Source organism: Protomyctophum bolini (genome assembly GCF_963924005.1).
Source record: "Protomyctophum bolini genome assembly, chromosome: 4".
NCBI lineage: Eukaryota > Metazoa > Chordata > Actinopteri > Myctophiformes > Myctophidae > Protomyctophum > Protomyctophum bolini.
Genome location: NC_137865.1, coordinates 45,355,790 through 45,373,148, shown reverse-complemented (window position 1 = coordinate 45,373,148; position 17,359 = coordinate 45,355,790). Strand labels below are relative to the sequence as shown.

Sequence of the window (17,359 nt, the reverse complement as noted above, 5' to 3'; positions counted from 1 at the left end):
CAGTGAAGAGGACAATTTTTATGAGACGAGGGACCAAGGGAAAGAATTCTGCAAAAAAATACAAAAAAAAAACCCTGGCAATTTCTTGCACCACAGCCCAGGCTTCTTAATAATAGTAGACACAAGCCACAAAGGTACAAAGAAAGACTGCTCCATCACAATTAAGGCCACGGACTCAATTCCTGCAACCAATAATTACATGTCAATCAATGGTGTACTATTATAGTGCCCCGAAGAAAGACCCAGACTCCATTAGTGTTGAAGTCTGGGATAAGAGACCCTCCGCTCTAAATACCTATGATGTAATTATGGATGCTTACAGCATTATACAGAATACGGTAACAAACAGTAAAGTATAAACACACACACACACACACGCACGCACGTAATTGCAGGATGTGGTTGGTTAGTCAGACAAACATCTTATACAATAATCTAGGGTGTGTGTGTGTGTGTGTGTGTGTGTGTGTGTGTGTGTGTGTGTATTGTACCGTCCTCCTTCTGCTCCTGTCCAATGTCGGCTACAATGTCGTCCACTGTGTCTGGCACCACATTACACTGCTCTCCCTGGGAACGAGCGAGCACACACGCACGCACACACACACGCACATTTTATTAGGCACGACTGTCCAACTGCATGTTAATACTTTCCCCCCATTCACGAGTTAATTGATTGGAGAACAGCTTCCCTCCCAATAACGAGTTACACAAGTTACGTTTTCATTGTTTAATTCGCGTTTTTAATACGTTTTAAGACATACAGTACAGGGTTTCCATCGCTTATTTTCCAATGCCGGAGCGGTTGCGCAAAGACCAACCCGGCAGCACTGTTTAATGCAATTTATTTGTGCATGTAGTACGTAGTATTTTTGTTGACAAAGTTGTAAATGTCAACAGTATGTATATCCATAACATAAGCAAGCTAGCAGACAATACACTAGTTCTGTCTTTCATTCATGTTATTATTATTATTTTACCTGATCATCTTCTTCATTAAATACACTATAGTTTAAGCTCGTCACATGAAACTCTATACCGTCATATGCATACATCTGTTGCGCGAATTATCAATTATCATCATGTGTATCAGATTGTGAAAATATAATAATAATAATAATAATAACAATAATAAAATGATTGAAAGACAGAACTATAGTGTATTGTCTGCTAGCGTGCTGCTATACTGTTGACTTTTACAACTTTGTCTTAAAAAAACGTATAACAAACACAAATATATTGCATTAAACAGTGCAGCGGACAAGCGATTACACCATTTTAAAGCAGATTTTCATGAAAAGGAACGATGACGTTGGCGTGGTCGTTCTTGGAAGCTTAGTGAAATCCAGGCAGTTAACGTGGCATTGCGATGTCATTAATTCCGCAGTCAAACTGTAGAAACGTACATTTCTACTCAGCCAGTTGCATGGCAGCAGCTCAATGCATTTAGGCATTCATGCATATTCAAGACGATCTGCTCCTGCAGTTCAACCCGAGGATCAGATTTGGGACGCAAACTGATTTAAGTGACTTTGAACGAACGTGGGATGGCTGTTGTTGGTGCCAAATGGGCCCTACAGCAGCAGACTCCTAGGTGGGGTTGGCAATGTACACACTATGCACCCACCCACACACACACACACACACACACACACACACACACACACACACACACACACACCTTCCTCGCAATCCGTTCCACCAGCACCCTGGCTAGAGGAGTGATGGGCCCTCCTTCGCGGTCATAGAAAGGGCTCTGTGGATGATCCAGACTGGTCAGCGGTCTGATCTTCTCCTGAGGATTGGTGGGACTGTTGGGGGCCTGAAAGAGACATGCAGGAGTTGTTGATGGTAGGGCCTTTTGGCTTCACAGTTCAAAACTTCAGAGATGCACTATACCTTATAATTTATTTTTCATCCCCAGGACCCAAACTAGTGAAAATAGCAGATCTACAAGCTCACAACATGTCGCTTCGCGCTGCATTGTGAGCTTGTAGATCGGTATTTGCACACTAGGCTACTACTTAAACATTTGTTTTCTAATTTGTTGTAGTAGAAAAGTGGAAAAAAATGGGATCCCACACACTGTCTTCACTTACAGCATTTTATTGAGCAATGTTTCGGTCGTTCGGACCTTCATCAGGCCTGAACGACCTTGAAATCTTGAAATGAAAATTTTAGATTTTTTTAAAGTTTTGAAATAATAATAAATAAATAAAAATAAAAAATAATCTCCGCGAGTCACAAATTGGTCCCGACCCAATGTTTGTGAAACAGTGATATAGAGACTATACTGAGCCATCAGCCATCTGGTCAGGGACCTCTCATCTCTTTGATGTCACTATGCATAATGTATCCAACACGGATACATTACTCTTTAACCCATTCTGACCTGAGATCAGATTCATACGAGGTTTCCACTGGACACACACTGGTCTGATGAACCCATTCTGACCTGAGATCAGATTCTAAAAATGTCAGTCGTTCTTCGATTTTTCAAAAATAGCAGACCTACAAGCTCGTAGCGCGCCACTCGGTGGCGCGCTATGAGCTTGTAGATCTGCTATTTTCCAATAGCTAAAGCATAACATGATGCTGACACCCAAAATGGGTTCCCGTTCAGAATGGGTTAATAAGAGATTGATGCCATTGTTTCCTGCATGATGTGTGAATGTGCATCCCCCCCTCCCTCCAATCATTAAGCTTTCAAACAAACTCTACGGGAGACGGAAACAACAAATGGACTACTATAATTAGCCATTCTCTTTAAAGCCCATTCAATTCTTTGTTGTTGCAAGTTTTAGATCCAACTCTCTGTTTAATATATTCAGCAGCACCAAACTATGAGAATCTGTCATTTTACCCAACCATGTAAAGTGTACACTAGACTCAGGGGTGTAGCACCACATTCTGGGCCCTGCAGGGACAAGGATTCACGGTGGCGGGGTTGGATCGGAGGTTCTGGACAACTGGATAGCCAAACTACTCGCCCGGCAGTCCCTCGAGTTTGAAGTCAGTCGGTCCCAGATATGCACAACATGCCATAATATGAGCATTAGTGGTCAGATCTGTGGCTCTGGACAATCGGATCTCTGACTCCATCAGCCCTTGTCCCTATCTCTCCATTTATAGAGGCCTTAACAGACGACGTCACACTGATAAGCATGCGCGTGCAGGCCGGCAGCACAAGAACACCACCTCTCATAAGATGCAATGGAAAAGTTCTAGCTCCACTCTTTTATCGTATTCTAATTTCTCTCACGCTTGAAATACTGTATATAATCCATTGGTTTCTGTTGTGTGTGAACAATAATAGCAATTCAAAGCAGTTGTCCTCAAAACCACACCTCCAGTCGCTGTCACAAGAACGGGAGGTGCGCTTATGATCACGGACGGCAGCAGAGCCTATTTGTGCACGGCTGCACACACACCTGCAGCCCAACAAGTATAATTTATGTTTCGTCCCGCGATGGTGTCACGCACGCAGACCTCTACGCTCACAACAGTGGCATCCGCGACGCGATGTGAGCTTGTATATCAGCTGTTCTCTGCATGCAATACTGTTGCACAATGAAGTATAAATGTCTCCTAGGGTGCACCTCACTAACGACACACAAGAGGAGGTTGACTGAACTGAAACCAGCGCTCCCCTAAACAACAGGTTTGGAGATCTGTTGGGAATTGAAACACCCGTGCAGTTTCTAAACAAATAATTGGTCTATAATACAATAATGAATAGGAACGCCACTCTACATCTACACCAGTAGATGGCAGTCATTCAATGTCTTGCACACCGTGTGCAGTCTACACTAACATACATCTATGTGTCGCTTGCACAGCCACAACAGGCATAAAGAAGTGGCAACAAATGATGGATCTGTAATAACTGTACTCTATTAGAAAAAAAATCCACTTTCAGAAATACATGAAAGGTTCGTGTGCATGAGGAGTGGGAAAATTACAGTTTGCATGAGGAGTGGAGCATTACTAGCCTGACACTCAGTACTGAATTTTCATTTCGGTTCACAATATATTTTCTTAATGGGCTAGCGATTCAGGGCTGGAGGCAGGCTAGAGAATTACAGTTCTAAAATGTCCCATTATGTTGTGAAATTAGGTTGGATTGACATTGACAAGTTAAAAGCTTTCTTAAAATGTAGTATATGACGGTCTCAGACAAAGAGACAAGAGAACATGATAAAGTAAATGGGTTTCTATTTGCCGTTTGTAGATTTGTGCTTTGAATAACCTTTCCAAAGCCAGCTGGTTCATGTGGGAATTCTGCATATATCTTCTATCTATAAATGCACCAAGTCTCTGTCTGTCTGTCTGTCTGTCTGTGTGTGTGTGTGTGTGTGTGTGTGTGTGTGTGTGTGTGTGTGTCTGTGTGTGTAATCCACATAACTCGACTTAGCCCCACCGGCTTCAAATTCGACACGCGCGTTCCACACCACAGCAGGGGGTGCAGTGCCCGGTATCGAGTTGGTCGGACCCACGATTGTCCATAATGGAGCTGGCCTGTTCTGACCTCACAACACTCCATATTTGGGCATGCCTGACACAGAACTCCATAAGCTGGCTGCATATACTCCATATTTGGGCATGCCTTACAAAGAACTCCATATGGGCATAAAAAGGGAGACAGACATAATGTCTGGGTGGGGCATTCATTTCCAACCTGCATCGTTCCAAGTAGGCCAGTGCTACCACGGGCACCGCTCTCTTTTTAATCAATTCACAAAACACAACATGTTCCATTGTTATCATGTACCGGTAATGCAAATGCCTCTTTAGAAACCTCAATTTATTGTACTGACGATAACCAGTAAGACGCGCAAACGCGGGAAGCGAACGCAGCTCGTACATATTTGGTTTTTTAAAAGATTTATATAAGGAGTCCCCAAAGCAGCTCCATATATGGGCACAAGTTGGACCACGCCATCACAGTCATGTCACCATGACTCAGCCATAACCATATAAGGAGTCCCCAAAGCAGCTCCATATATGGGCACAAAAGCGTGACACACAGACATACAGACACACGGACGGACACACAGACATGATCTGCTAGGTCTCATAGTAAGTGCTCTCTGCAATCCGCAATAATTCTCTTTTCATCTGTTATTATTTACCGTTCCAAATGTAGAAGGCAGAATACCCTCTCCTCCCCTATCTGTTCTCTAGTTCCTGCTGTCCATGTCTTTCTGTCTGACAGTCAAGCTCTCTCTCTCTCTCTCTCTCTCTCTCTCTCTCTCTCTCTCTCTCTCTCTCTTTTCCACATTTCCACCATTCCTTTAGTGGTGGTGCAACAATACTGCACGGCACTGCACTGTATAAAAGTTGACATTTTGTACACATTTTTGATTTGAACAAGAGCAGAAAAAACATTGGATAAGTACCATAATGTAAATATTGCAACTGGAGACTCCAGGGAGACACGGTGTCCTGCATAGTACAGCGCAGTGGTTGTTTGTTTTTACATTCCAAAATATATTCCAAAAATAACGTGCATATTTCCTGAAAGAGTAAGGTGCGACCCATGACTACTCACTCTGAATTCCAAAGGGAACGCAGTGCACTAACCCAGGTTGCCTTCAGTATAGAGTACAGAGCACACAAGGCTAGTCATGGAGGTGTAAACAAACACATCCATCTTCGTAAAATGACAACTGACACATTGAAAGAGGGGCTTTTATTTTCCCCCCAATGCCTGAAAAGTATTTACTCTCTCCTCAAGAAAAACTGTGTCATGTAGCTATTTATTAATGGCAGTAATCTCAAAACAATTGGCAAATATGGAAGACCGTCTTCCATTCCAAGGACCAGACAAATAAAGATAGATTGTGTGGTAGAATTGTGCTCGCTTGCAAATCAGGGCAGGCAGAAAAAGATCTTTCAAGTTTAAGAGTATAGTGGCCTAGAACACTAAACCCAGATTCACCCAGACAATTATATTTTTGTAATTGTCTCCACCAGGCCGAAGGCACTCCGTCTGTCCTTCCGTCCGTCCGTTATCAGCTAATCTCCGGCACCGTTGGCCCGATCCATGCCAAACTTTGCACACACACTCCCTGGATGCCAACGACAAACCTCTGCCCCAAATATTCCTCAACGACCTGTTATAGCGCCACCAGGAGGCCACAACCTGACCTGCCCTGGTGGAGACCTGTGCCGATTGGCATTATTTGGCATTATTTGTCGATTGGCATTATTTTCATAATGTTGCTGATCTCTGATCGGATGGGTCCGATGCAGTGACATCATAGAAGGTAGGTTTGTTTTCCTGCCCACTTCCCTGATTTTTTTCTACAGGCAAGTGTTCGGGTGAATTTCACCTGCGTTTAGTAATGGAGTCAAATCCCATACACCAGTCATGATGAAATATTAAAGAAGAGTACCTCAAGTTGCCGTGTATATATTTTAATGAGAAATGTTATTAGGGAATATATCACATTGGGTTTGACAAAAGTTAAGTTTTTAGTGTTCTAGGGTTAAAGGGAAATATGCAGATATAATTGTGTATACAGATGCCCTTGGCACCATCATTGTGTGAGCAGATTCAAATTTTTGTTTTGTTTTACAAAGATTCTTGTAACCTTTCTTTAACACCAATTCAATTCTATGTTCAATTGTTCATAATTAAACACTGACTTATCTTCATATAATTGGTCCTCACTAATGTTCACGATAAAATACCACCATTGTTTTCTACTCAGTCTGTGTCTCATGGCATTTTATCATGAACATTAGTGAGGACCAATTATATGAAGGTAGGTTGAAAAGTGGTGAAGTGGTCCTTTTACTTAACAAAAAAATATTGCAACAATACATTCTTAACAGAACTGTATTGCTTACTTTTTCATCACCATTATCTTGGTTATAATTAGCATGTCCAAGTGCAAGTTTTCATAATTGTTTTACTGATAAACTTCCGAGACCAGCTCTTCGGCGTCAAGAATAACACGATTTTAGGGGGCATTTCTTAGCGCTAGAGAGCGACAGTCTGATCCCTGAGCTGGTAAAACAGCAGGTTAAATGTAAACACAGTACCTCATATGTGACGCCACTGTCTGTCCCTGCGTCCCAGGGTATGAGTTCTGTCTCCAGACGCTGGACCCAGCCACACTCCTTGGTACAAAGATCCTCTCCGGACAGCCCCACGTTCCAGTCAGGGCTGGGCCCCAGCATGGTGAGGAAGGACATCAAGTGACGGCTGCGGTCCACGGAGAACTCTGCAGAGGGAGCCGCCCGTCTGGTGACGGTAGCGGTGGGGGTTCGGGGTACAGAACAAAATGGTAGAGGTTAGGGTTGGGGGTACAGAACAAAATGGTAGAGGTTGGGGTTGGGGGTACAGAACAAAATGGTAGAGGTTGGGGTTGGGGGTACAGAACAAAATGGTAGAGGTTGGGGTTGGGGGTACAGAACAAAATGGTAGAGGTTGGGGTTGGGGGTACAGAACAAAATGGTAGAGGTTGGGGTTGGGGGTACAGAACAAAATGGTAGAGGTTGGGGGTACAGAACAAAATGGTAGAGGTTGGGGTTGGGGGTACAGAACAAAATGGTAGAGGTTGGGGTTGGGGGTACAGAACAAAATGGTAGAGGTTGGGGGTACAGAACAAAATGGTAGAGGTTGGGGTTGGGGGTACAGAACAAAATGGTAGAGGTTGGGGTTGTGGGCACAGAACAAATGGTGACGGTAGCGGTGGGGGTTGGGGGTACAGAACAAAATGGTAGAGGTTGGGGTTGTGGGCACAGAACAAATGGTGACGGTAGCGGTGGGGGTTGGGGGTTGGGGGTACAGAACAAAATGGTAGAGGTTGGGGTTGTGGGCACAGAACAAATGGTGACGGTAGCGGTGGGGGTTGGGGGTACAGAACAAAATGGTAGAGGTTGGGGTTGTGGGCACAGAACAAATGGTGACGGTAGATGTTGTCACTGAAACGGTTGACGGCGTGATGTTCGGCCACAACGTCACGTCACCCAATAAAGTATGGCACACAGATGATTAAGAATATAACAATACTACAGGTAAAATATATCATATTTATCATAAGTATCCTATATTGTGAGTAGATATTTGGAATAATAAGAAGGAGGTACCTAGCTAAAACACTGGGCTCAAGTTACAAACCATTCACAACTCCCTCCTTGGTGCTACAGTAGGACAGACAACCAGTTGTGTTGACTCAATGCGTCAACACCGCCCCCTCCTCGTCTAAATACCTCCTAAATATAATCGTTTTATATGACCTCCTAAAGTGGTTAATGTTAGGGCTGAGTTGCACCTCCTTACTTAGTCCGTTCCACAATTGGACTCCACAAACTGAGATGCACATACTCTTCGATTTTAATTTAACACAGTGTACTTTGAAGTTAAATTCTCGTCTTAAATTATAACCCCCCTCTCTATCACTGAACATTTTTTGTAGATTACCTGGTAAAATATTTTTCCTTGCTCTAAACATAATTAGTGCAGTCTTATATTCAACAAGGTCCATTAACTTCATGATGTGTGATTGTAAAAATAGTATATTGGTGTGATCCAGATATCCTGCCTTGTTGACTATTCTGATAGCTTTTTTTTGGAGGATGCATAGTGGTTTTAGATTACTTTTATAGGTGTTTCCCCAAATTTCTACACAGTAATTGAGATATGGTAGGACAAGCGAGCAACATAATAAATGTAGTGATTTATGATCATTACTGATTAGGCTTGCTAATTCTACTGCTTTGCTACTGGAAAAGAAGTGTCCAGCAGATGAACTCTAATCAGGGAATCTGAATATAATTAACATGTGTGTTGTTTGTGTTGTGTTGTGTGTGTGTGTGTGTGTGTGTGTGTGTGTGTGTGTGTGTGTGTGTGTGTGTGTGTGTGTGTGTGTGTGTGTGTGTGGTTTGTGGTATATGCAAGAGAGGGAAAGAAAACATGATGAATCAGTAATTGATTCATATCTACAGTACTTCATAGATGGGGTTATAGGGTCCTTTCCACATCGTATATATGAATATTCAAACAATGTCATTATAGAATAACAAAGAGGAAGGTGTTGCACAAGTTAATCCTAAAGTTATAATTAATTCACTGTTGCATTCAGAATGCAAATTATCGTTGAGTAAAAAGGGTGTAACATCATCATAATTGAGACTTCAACACCACTGATTTACACTTACAGATCTCACATAATCGCAATTATGTTTGTGTAATATAGTCATAATCGTTTAAAAAAAAGAAAAAAAGCTGGAATAGCAGATCAGCAGCTATTTCCGCTATTTTCTAATCTTTGGGAAAGTATAGAATTATTAAATGTGTCTGTAGGAGCCATGAATTGGTTATTATGTTTGGTCTATGAAATGAGTGGGCTGTCACTGGTGATTAACGTGGATGATTGACGGGCATAGGGGCAGACCCGATTCATTCAATACCTCACCTACTGCATAGTTAACCTGCTTCACACACAGTGAGAGAGAGGGGGTGTGTGGGAAGCCGCACTTTTGTTGACCACTTTATACCGCTTATTTTGCTTTCTTTTATTTACTTTATTTACGTTTGATCGCTGTGACTACTTTGCTTTATGTTTTTTGAGCACCCTTTGAGTTATGCACCTTGCTTTAATAAAACAACTTGAACGCATTGCTTTGGACCCACAGCGAAATCCTTTTGTTTGCGGAGCGCGTCTGACAACCTGGCCCATCCCATCGCCTCTCAGCCACTTATTCATACATTAAGGCTCCTGTAGTCGCTCAACAGTGTCAGTGATTTCTTTGTATGTTCAAGTTATTGGTCATTTGCCCAGTGCAAATTATGAAGCCTAAAAAAAAACTAACAGAAATTACATTTGTATTCTGTTCCCATGTTCAAGGCCAAAAACACAATTAAACTATTGTCACTATGTGTGACAGTTAATCGTCAACTTAAGTTTGTAATGGTGACAGCCCTGCTGTTAGTCCAACTGTCACACAAGCTTTGAGGTCTGGTCTGATTGGCCAGATCTCAACGACCTCTGCCATCGGACAGGAGTCCAGCTAAAATGGGCAAAAAATGTGCCCATCTCTTTTTATTATTATTAATTCTTTTATAGTTTTTTATTGTTCATACCAGCAGCAGATGGTCACAAAAAACAGTATCTCGCATAAGGGAGAAGACAAAAAATGAGGGGGTACAAACATATTTCCTCCTCCTGCCACCCACCCATCCCCCCCCCCCCCCCTCCGCCCAACAGTGACACTGATGAGTAATTGGACAACAAAAAAATAGTACAAAAATGAGAATAGAGTTAGCTTTGTTCTTCATAGGCACTCCTCCCAGTATACCCTACCTACAGCCTCCATCCGCCTACACTGCGCATGACCAAACCTGCCTCAGACTAGAGCACAGGCCCATATGCATATTTTCACCTCAACCTGCAGTCAGTGGGTGAACACTAAGCAGTGAGTATTAGAGAAAGAGGGGAAAAGGAGAGGGGAATGAATAAGTGGATGTATGCAGATGTAGAGAATAGGATACGAGCCTGGTCTGCTATCCTATTAGCAGACCAGGAATGATCCTCCATTCAATTCAATGAAATTCATTGAGGGCTTATGGTACGGGAAATAGCCAATAATGCGCTTTTGCACAAAATAACACCTAGACCTCTTTGTTGGGGACGTAACGACTACAAATAAAGGTAAGAAAGCCTTTCAGTATGGAGTTCTCCTTTAATGCGTGTGGGTGGTATATGCAAGAGAGGGAAAGAAAACATGATGAATCAGTAATTGATTCATATCTACTGTACTGTACATAGTTGGGGTTATAGGGTCATTTTCACACCGTATATGAATATTCAAACAATGTCCCTCATTATAGAATTACAAAGAGGAAGGTGTTTCACAATCCTAAAGTTATAATTTATTCACTGTTACTATCTACAAGCAGATCAGCTATTTCCGCTATTTTCTAATCTTTGGGAAAGTATAGAATTATTAAATGTGTCAGTGATTTCTTTGTACAGTATGTTATACAAAGAAATAAGTTATTGGTCATATATCTGCCCAGTGCAAATTATGAAGCCTAAAAAAAAAACTAACAGAAATTACATTTGTATTCTGTTCCCATGTTCAAGGCCAAAAACACAATTCAACTATTTGTGTGACAATGAATCGTCAACTTAAGTTTGTAAGTCCAACTGTCACTGAGGGATACTCACAGGTTGAGTGGCTGCCATGCTGGCCACTGGGCCTTGGTTTTAATGACCGTCAGCACTTCCTCTCCCTGCAGAGAGAGAGAGAGAGAGAGAGAGAGAGAGAGAGAGAGACGGATAGAGAGACAGAGAGAGAGAGAGAGAGAGAGAGTGAGAGTGAGAGTGAGAGAAAAAATAAGAGAAGAAAATCAAGAAATGTACATCAATGCGATAAAGAATACAGGCATAATTAAAGGGCCCAAAATGGCACATTGCCATGACACGGTGATCACTGTAATTACAGGACACCAAACTGTTGTCTACTTTTCAAAAGCCAGAGAGCGCATGCAGGGAAATTATATCCATTATCAACATACTGTATACAGTTTCTGTGTCATAATGGCCGTTGGTGTGTCTCTCCAAAAGAGAACCCAGCTCTCTAACAACACACAAACGTAAGCCACTCCATTGCATCTGCCTCATGTGAACACTTAGACTGCGTTGATTAAACTGCCGTGTTTCAAGCCTCCCTGCTATTTTTAAGTTTCCTTTGAACAGCCACTGCACCGATCGCCGAGTTGTTGTTGTGAAAATCCACTTTAAAAAGTATTCCATAGAGGTCACAACAACAGACGGGACAGCGCACGGCTTCCTGCACGCCTCATATCCCATTCTGTCCGGTGGAATGCCCGTATGACTTAATAAAACTGATTATAAACGTGGATTAAACAATGAAAACATAACTCGGGCCAACTCGTGAATCGCAGTGAAGCCATTCTACAATTAATTAACTCAGGCAAGTCGTGTTTAGAAGTCAAAGTGTTAATGGACAGGCACACAAGACTTTATATAAGAATGCCGTGGAAGCACAGTGCTTATTTGCTCCAATAGCAGGGTGGTAAAATGATGAATTCCGCAAAAGATCTGATTAGAATTTATTCAATTGAACAGTCTGAATATAGCCCTTTCTAAATAAATGAGGCCCCTCCACACACAGACAAAACTGGCAGATAAGAGACTGAAAAACAAGATACAACAAAGACAAAACATTTGATGGTCGCGTGCGCGCACACACACACACACACACACACACACACACACACACACACACACACACACACACACACACACACACACACACACACACACACACACACACACACACACACACACACACACACACACACACACACACACACACACACACACTTTTGCTTGATTTGCATCAATACCTTTTCCTGAATGCTTCAGGACATAATCTGTTGTTCCATCAAGAAGAGATGGAAGAGGAAGGCAAGGGAGCAGATAGAGTGAGAGGAGAGAGAGAGAGCGAGGGATGACAACAAGAGATGGAGATGAAACAAAGGTTAGGAACGAGGAAGGAAAAAAAAATGATAGGCACACGTCCGCATCAAAAAGGGAGTGAAAGAGAGGGATGAGGGGAGGACAAATTGAAGAACGGGCACAAGCTGAAAAAGCAGGGGAGAGATATGGACGGAGGGCAGAACAGACAAAATGAAAAGATTTAATGAAGACCACAGAGACGGCAGGACGGAGGACGGGGGGGACGGGGGGGGGGGGGGCGCTGGGGGGAGGGGGAGGGGGAGGCGCAGCGGGGGAGAGAGGAACGCGGATGCGGAAAGTTGATTAGAAGGAGAAAAGAGAAGGAGAGGACATAACATAGGAGGAACCACGCACGCACGCATCGAGCGGGGCGGGCAGGTCGGGACAAAGAAGACAGGAGCATGCTGTGCTGCTGGAGTGATGTGCTGTAGATGATAAGAGGAGCCAGTGAGATTCTGAAAAGGTTAGAAGAGAGGAGCGATGGGAAGCTGAAAAGGTTAGGAGGGGAGGAACAATCTAGTTCGAGCTTAGTAACATGTCCAACCTACAGCATGACCTGCACGCGCACGCACGCACACACACACACACACACACGCACACACGCACACACACACACACACAACCACCCCTCAGTGTTCCTGGTACAGTAATTGGATTCCACTGTGGTAATACTCCTTCATACTAGAGAGAGAATATTTGGTCGTTAGTGAGTTTTTTTTTTCTCATTCTCTGCGGGGTGTAAAACATCCGCAGCAGCCGACAATGGAATACTACAGCAAACTACACTCCTGCGTGGAAAGAGAGGCAAACACAAGTACTGTACCAATCAACAGTACGTTGATGATACTGTATGGGGTTTAAGATCCTAGAGTCAGTGAAATGAAGTCACCCGTTACTGCATCTGCCAGTAGGATACAGACAGAGAGAGAGAGATGTAGTTGCTAACAAACCTATGCCGTCGGCCGACTGCTTCAAATCATATCACCGTGCCATCATGAAGGACCGCCCTAAAGTCTTAAATCTCCCAAATTGTTTCCGCACAGTTTCAGCAATAACACCGGCGGATATCTCAGATTGTCTGGAGCGTGAGACACAAGTGAGATACAAGAAGATTGAGAGGCAGACAGACAGAAAGACACGCACAGTTAAATCGAGAGAGAGAGAGAGAGAGAGAGAGAGAGAGAGAGAGAGAGAGAGAGAGAGAGAGAGAGAGCGAGAGCGAGACATATATAGAGACAGACAGAGAGAGAGAGATATCCAAATCCCTCACTGATCTCAGCTCTACCCAACGTTTCACTCCATCACTTTGGAATAAAGTTGTGCCTGGAGGGACGTGGCCCACACATCATTGTCTTTCTACACCCATCCTAATGAAGGCTAATGATCCTGTAGTAGACTTTGGGGGAAAGAGTTTCTAATGTCTAAATGCGATTACAATTACACAGACGCTATGGGACAGATGGATGAATGAGCTACACCACTGTAACTTGGGGAGATATAGATCAAATATAATATAGGCAAAGACGAATGGCGCACGCACACACACACACACACACACACACACACACACACACACACACACACACACACACACACACACACACACATTATTGTAGTCTATGACATAAACCCTTCAGTATAATGTGCTCAGTTATACACTCCCCTCAGGCTGATTGTTGTAACTGTGATGAGTAAAATATCAGTTTATGTCATTCTATATACAGTAACAACATCATAAACATCCTATCCCCACTGCAGAGCAACACATTGGAGTGTGATATTTTCATTTGGTTTCAACCGGTTAATTGGCAGTAAAGGGCTTTGCTGTCTAAATGTTCTATTATTATATTAAAAAAAGAATCATACCGTAGCCAAGCAGCTCAATAAATCCAACACTTTGTGCATTGGTATGCTTAATTTACACTCCTACGACTTTGTCACACACCAAAAATAGCAGATCTACAAGCTCACAACACAAGCCTGTATATATGCTCTATTGTGTGTCTATCTGAGTACTGTGTCCGAGTATTATCCTCACCAGACATCGTCATTTTTGGGAAGGTGCAATGACTAGAAGGTGGGCCACTACGCAGACCGTACACATCTACAGTACCAAACACCAATTTAAGACCTCTTCAATTAGAAGGTACTGATTTTAAAATGGTGCTTTCTAAGGCTTTTTGTGCTCATCTTGTTTTCCACTCTTTACTGCCAATTATTTTCTTTTTTTGCTCCCTGAGATGCAAAGGTATCTTTGCATCTGCGTAGACAAGAGTTCCACCTCACTGTTACCTGTAATTGTGTTGTGACAATAAAGTTGATTGATTGATTGATTGATTGATTGATTTGCCCATATACTGTACTGTGTGTGATAATAAGACATGGTTTGTGTTGCGTCTGTGACCCTGGCTACCTGTGTCCCTTTTATGCATAATTGGAGACCTCTGTATTGTTAGTCCTTGTCCCTTTTATGGCCGTTTATTATATATACAGTATATAGAGTGAGTGCCAGTGCGCCAGTGTAGGGGTACAGTACATAGTGTAGACAATAATGGTGACGGGTGTTATGTTTAGCCTATAGTATGCATGTTAAATTAGATGACATTGCGTTGCCGTAATGTGTGCGCGGGTGCGTGTGTGCGTTAACCTGAGGCTGCAGGTAATCCATCACACCAGTGTCAGATCATAATGGGTGACATATTCACCTGGGGAGACACTGTCCCATTAGTCAGCATGGATCACTGACTGCTGTGCTTTGTCTCGTCAGAATTCTCTTCACGAATGGAAAATCATGAGAATTATCATGGAATAATATGAGCCTTAATTAACTGTTATTAACTGTTCACTCTGTCCGTGCAGAACATGTCACATACACTGTATGTATTTTTATCCTATACTGTATCAGTATGCATAGTGTGTGTGCTTGACACATCTTTTCCTATGTGCAACCATACGTACTGTATGCACACTGTAGGTATCGATAATCACTTGTATTTGTTTGTCAGGGAGTACACTACACAGGAGCCTGCCTCCTTTTGTGTGTGTGTGTGTGTGTGTGTGTGTGTGTGTGTGTGTGTGTGTGCGTGTGTGTGCATGCACACATTAACCTGAGGCTCAGGCAATTCATCACACCAGCGTCAGATGTGACACTGTTTCCCCAGGTGAATATGTCACACATTACATTAGTCAGCATGGCTCACTGAATGCGTTTTGCAAAAATCCACCTATAACACGTGCTACATATAACAGGCCAATGGGAAAAGGGTGCGATATATTCCTCAGCCTATAGTAGGAAAGTCCGTAAAAGATTTCACGTAAATTGCACACTCATGATTTGAGGCTTTTTGATCAAAACGGGCCAAATCCTGCAAACTTTGAAAGCCAATGTTAGCCAATTAGGATGGAATCTGAAATATCGGACAGATCCGTCTTGAACACATGACTATAGAGATAGTCATGTGTTCTTCTAACGTCGGCCTCCTGGTGGCGCTATAACTGGCCGTTCTGGAAAATTTGGGGCAGAGGTGAAGAGAAGAGAAGAGAAGAGAAGAGAAGAGAGAATTTGGGTGTAACAGTGAGAAATAATAGCTGGAGCAGTGAGACGGGGGGGTGAGACGGGGGGGGGGGGGGGGTGGGTGACAGTGAGTATATAGCAGTAGAGTGGAATGGAGAGGGTAGAAAAGGAGGTGGGGGGGTCAGAGTGTGAGTGAAAGTCCAGTAATTGCTTTGCCCTCGGGCCGAGCTGGGCGGTCGCTCAGTCAAAGCTATAGTGATGAATTCCATGCCCCTGGTTCTGCCCTGGGAATAAAGTTACTCTTCACAGGGATTTGTGTTTATGACCGCTGGAACGAACCAAGAAAGAGGCTGCAAGGACTGTTTAGAGGATGGAGGGGCGAGGAGGCGAGAGAGAGAAAGAAAGAAAGAAAGAAAGAAAGAAAGGGAGAAAAACCAAGTGCTAAGCGCCTCCCAGAGCTGCTGTTAAATGGATGAGATGAGCCGGAGGGGATGTTTGGACAGAGAAAGAGGGAAAGACGGGCGAAGTGGGAGGGGTGGCGGGCAATGCAGCCAGGGCAGATGAGTTCCATCAAGACCTCTGACCTGTCAGTAACACATTGCTGACAGCAGTGGATAGTTTAGCTGGCCCCGAGGGCCCGCCGAGGGCCACGAACGTGACACTGGTGAAGTCTGAGGGAACTGATATTACAGTGTCATTTAAGTTACAATTGGATAAATTAAAGCAACAACAGATCATTTTAAATGACGGAATAAAAAATATATAAGAAAAGGGCACATTTGAGAAATGTCGGAAAATACAGCTCCAAGCAGCGCCAAGGTAATACATCCATTTCTTATTAAAAACCGAGGAAACAAGGTTTCCAGTCCAGAGGTAACATGAATGAGTTCGAATTACCAATGTATTTAGGAGAGAAAATAATCACGAGGCAATGTACAAACAAAAGTTCCTTTCTCTCTCACAACCAAATGACAAGCTTGGCATAAGAAATGGCATAATTATGCAGATCAGGCGTGGAGCGAATCCATATAAGACACAGTGACACACATCCTCCGGCCAGGTGGCTTACTCTGGCATATAATAATGTTATATACATTTTGGAAATGTTGTTTCCACTTTCCACCATTTCCCATCTACTCAAAAGTTGTTACTGAGACATTGACTGCATGCCACGATTGTTTCAGTCTCTGTCCGTTCATTTATTTATGCCACGGGTATTTTAAAGTGAGTTGTCTTATTCAAGGGGCAGAAATGTACCCTGGGCCTTAACTGGAAGATAGCTCACAGAAAAGCAATCCTATCACAGACCGCGACCAGCGACGCAATCAGAATCGGACGTAAATAAAGC

The 17,359-nt window shown here is 43.1% G+C and overlaps 1 protein-coding gene across 1 annotated transcript in view; it reads right to left on the bottom strand.

The window, feature by feature from the left end:
- spon1b (spondin 1b) overlaps window positions 1-17,359 on the bottom strand; it is a 71,548-nt gene that overhangs the window by 10,055 nt on the left and 44,134 nt on the right. The window contains exons 7-10 of the mRNA XM_080761553.1: window positions 11,181-11,245; window positions 7,048-7,249; window positions 1,679-1,819; window positions 492-567 (exon numbers count right to left, since the gene is read on the bottom strand). Of these exons, the coding sequence (XP_080617679.1) occupies window positions 492-567; window positions 1,679-1,819; window positions 7,048-7,249; window positions 11,181-11,245 (484 nt within the window). The remainder of the gene's footprint in view (window positions 1-491; window positions 568-1,678; window positions 1,820-7,047; window positions 7,250-11,180; window positions 11,246-17,359) is intronic.